This window comes from Branchiostoma floridae, chromosome 8 (genome assembly GCF_000003815.2).
Source record: "Branchiostoma floridae strain S238N-H82 chromosome 8, Bfl_VNyyK, whole genome shotgun sequence".
Lineage (NCBI taxonomy): Eukaryota > Metazoa > Chordata > Leptocardii > Amphioxiformes > Branchiostomatidae > Branchiostoma > Branchiostoma floridae.
Window position 1 is genome coordinate 10623241 of NC_049986.1, and position 3461 is coordinate 10626701.

The 3461-nt window shown below is 38.5% G+C and overlaps 1 protein-coding gene across 1 annotated transcript in view; it reads left to right on the plus strand.

Annotated features, from left to right (window-relative positions):
• Window positions 1-689, plus strand: part of LOC118421212 (leucine-rich repeat-containing protein 4B-like) — a 4675-nt gene extending 3986 nt beyond the window's left edge. Inside the window, exon 2 of the mRNA XM_035828375.1 lies at window positions 416-689. Within this exon, the coding sequence (XP_035684268.1) occupies window positions 416-689 (274 nt within the window). The remainder of the gene's footprint in view (window positions 1-415) is intronic.
• Window positions 690-3461: the final 2772 nt, after the last annotated feature.

The window sequence follows — 3461 nt, forward strand, 5'->3', positions numbered from 1 at the left end:
ACGCTAACCTCCGCGAGTCACCATGCACGACAGCGGGTTCGTACAAATGCATCCCGATGGGTAACCGCGAGCCATCTAGTACCTCCGAGGTAATCACTACTCTTAACGTTACTAAGAAGGGATCAAGAAAGGCTGTGAATACAGAAGTTCCTTTATTAGAAGAGCCGGTTGCTAAAGATATAGGAGATTTATCGTGTGATGAGGTAAAAGACACTGGTGCTATAAGGAATGTTTCTATAGAAAACTCAACAACAACCGCGTCCACACCTTCAACTGTCGGCACAACAGATGATGGAGTAGACTATGAGCCTGATCCAGAGGAATCGGTAGACCATCAGTGGATTATCATCGGTTCTATAGTTGGAATTGTCGCGTTCGGGATGTGCTTTTGGAGTACTATTTTCATCGCCCATAGGTTCAGACATAGACAGTGTCGGCACGACCACACGAGATCACCTGACGATGAGCAAGACGACCAATACATGGTGAACGGGATGATACCACAGACATCGTTCTACGGGTTAGTCCTGTCGGAGGAACAGAAGCCAGAGACCCCTCCCCCCGTGTACAGTATAGATGTTGATGATGATAATATCTGTGACATGTACCACAGTGTAAAAACGTTCAAGTCAGATAAACCAACCAAAACTGTCAAAACAGTCACATTCAAAGTTGAAACAGAAGTATGACATCCGATGCTGCTTTTATTGATTGATGTAGGTCAACATTATAACTTCAAGCAATTCTATCAAACACATTCAATCTCGACCTATCTGGCATTGTCAAAATTATTCAGTTTGGTTCATGGAAATTGATCTTATGTTTCCGATAAAATCCCTGATAATATTGGGTCGGTAGGTATAGATTATTCTATTTCTTTCTTTCTTTCTTTAACTAAACCCAAAGCAATTAAGCAACCAAACATCATTTTACGAGGTGAAATCAAAATGCCTAAGGACACGTAAATTTTGAACATAATTTTTTTTCAATCATAAGATTGTCTCATTATGCAGGGTGACAACATGACGATGATATGTTTTTGTGGGTTTGTGTGTATCAAATTTTCATTGCAATAGAGTTGATTAGAACATCATAAAATATTTAACAACGTTTTCATCACTCCAAAACAAGATTTGTTTTTTCAAATGTCTCTAATCCATTGGTCCAGCAAAAATAAGGCTATTACTTGCATGAATTTTTGTTATGGTAACCGAATACTCAACATTTCAACATAAGCCTTACTAAAATGACACATTTTTTTTCTGTTGACAGCGTTGATATAGCAATGGACATTTCTATAAAATGTATATTTGATGGCAATATCTAATGATCATATTTTGTTGAAATCACTACATTTGTATTACCATTGTTTTGGTGTATGTGTTGCGAACAGCTTTGGAAGAGGTTTCATAATATGAACTATTGAAGAAGAAGAAAAGAAATTCGCCATAGTATTGATAGTTTAACAAAAACAACGACGATTCTAACCATTGCCGATACACCCTGCCTTTACCATTGAAACAGAAGCGTTGGAACCCTTTATAGGTAACCAAAGGAATCGAAGCAAAGTATTTTATTAAAGGTGATAAATTGATATAAGTGAATGTGATACTTCTTTCTACGGATAAGTGATATCGAGTAAGATAACATCAAGATAAAGGATAAGCAATTTGATCACGGCACTCCATATAGGCACCAAGCGCGACCTTGATTCTATATATTCAAGTTTAATTATTCTGCCTGAGCATATTTGGAGCTTAAGGGTGTTATCGGAATCTCGTTGTACATGAAGAATGTGTCTTAGTGTTCGGGTACAATCACCATCAATGTCAGCATGCAGAATGGACTCCGCTACTGCATTAACTACTGAGTCTATAGTAAGAAACTGAAGAAGTGTCAAGCACTGAGCATATTTGACTCAGGCTTAATGCTCTATCGTTCAGTGACTATGGCACACAGGGGCAGGCGTGACAAATTACATCGGACGATATAACTATTACCCTTTTTGCAGCCGATTCTTCACCGAAGTAGGACTGGCCATTTATTGCATGTAGTGATGTACCAAGAAGTGCTTTTAAGCCGAAGTTATAACAGTTGAGTTAGTGTAACTGAATTGAGTTAATGAGTTGGAAGAAAGGGTAGAACCCCATTCCTTACACCCAGTGCGTTTTCTATTGCTATCCACTTGTGAATACAAAATATACCGCCTTTTTTCCAGATTACTAGTACTTGCGAGCTATGATTTAGGTAACCTAACGATATCTTCGCTAGATTAACAATGCAGGCATTGCAGAGTCTTAATTGGCTATATATTTTAATTCGTTGGTAAAGTCTGTCCGTTTCCTTCACAGGGGAGCGAACTAAGCGATGCAATGCGCTTAGAAAATCAATAAAATGAGACCTTTGAGATGGGACAGACGATTTCAGATTACATCGTGAACATTGTATATCTGGGTCGTAAGGTAGAAAAAATACAATTTCCAGAGATAGGGTTCATTCCCGGGACGCCATGACTCAAGCACCCAACCCTGATTGACTTTGTGACCCACGCCTCTCGGTCTAACCGTTGCTTATCGATTTCATTTGCCCTGAGGGTACTTCCTAGACTTGACAATACCAGCCGTCAAGATTATAATGACCCGGGGCCCTTTACACATAGATGACGCAAACTTGCCTGAAATAACCTTCCCATGTTTGCACACAGCTTTATGATGTCGTTAAACGATATCGTAACTTGTTTCAAACTTGGTAGCTTGGGGTATTTGATGCAAAACATAAACTATAACAGCAGACCAACATATTGGTAATTGAAATTATGAGTTCCGTTTTACATCGTGACACATCGTCTCTAGGTTATATGAAAATGACTTTGTCAGGGACAGATCTCATAGTCAACGATAGAAAAATTCCTCCTATTTTGCCATAAATGTACTTTATCTACATTTTGGTCATACGGATGGTGCATGTGAATTGGGTTTATCATGGCTTTGGTTCTAGGTTGTATGACAAGTATAAAATGGATTTGCAAAGAACGGGGCTCAGAGTCAACGATGGAAATGTTCCATATCCGTATTTTACTATATATCTGCTGTATCTGCATATTTGTTCCTAGGTTATATGGAGGGTACAAAGTCGCATTTCAAGTAACGGAACTCAACATCAACGGTACCGGTGGAGATGCTCTATAGCTATTGTTTACTATTTCACCATGCCCAGTATACTAAATGGGCAAATCAACTATCAAAATGGTTGGCTGATTTTAATCCTGACTTTGTCCCCAGGGAATATTTGTCGACAAGTACAACGTGCTCTTGCAAGGGACAAAACGTATCATAAAAACGAATTGTTCTATAAACTTCATATGTATTTTACTATATGCACACAGTATTTATACAACATCGGAACAATTTACAATGACTATGTCCCTAGTTACATTAAAATCGAAGACTGGTTTTTCAAGG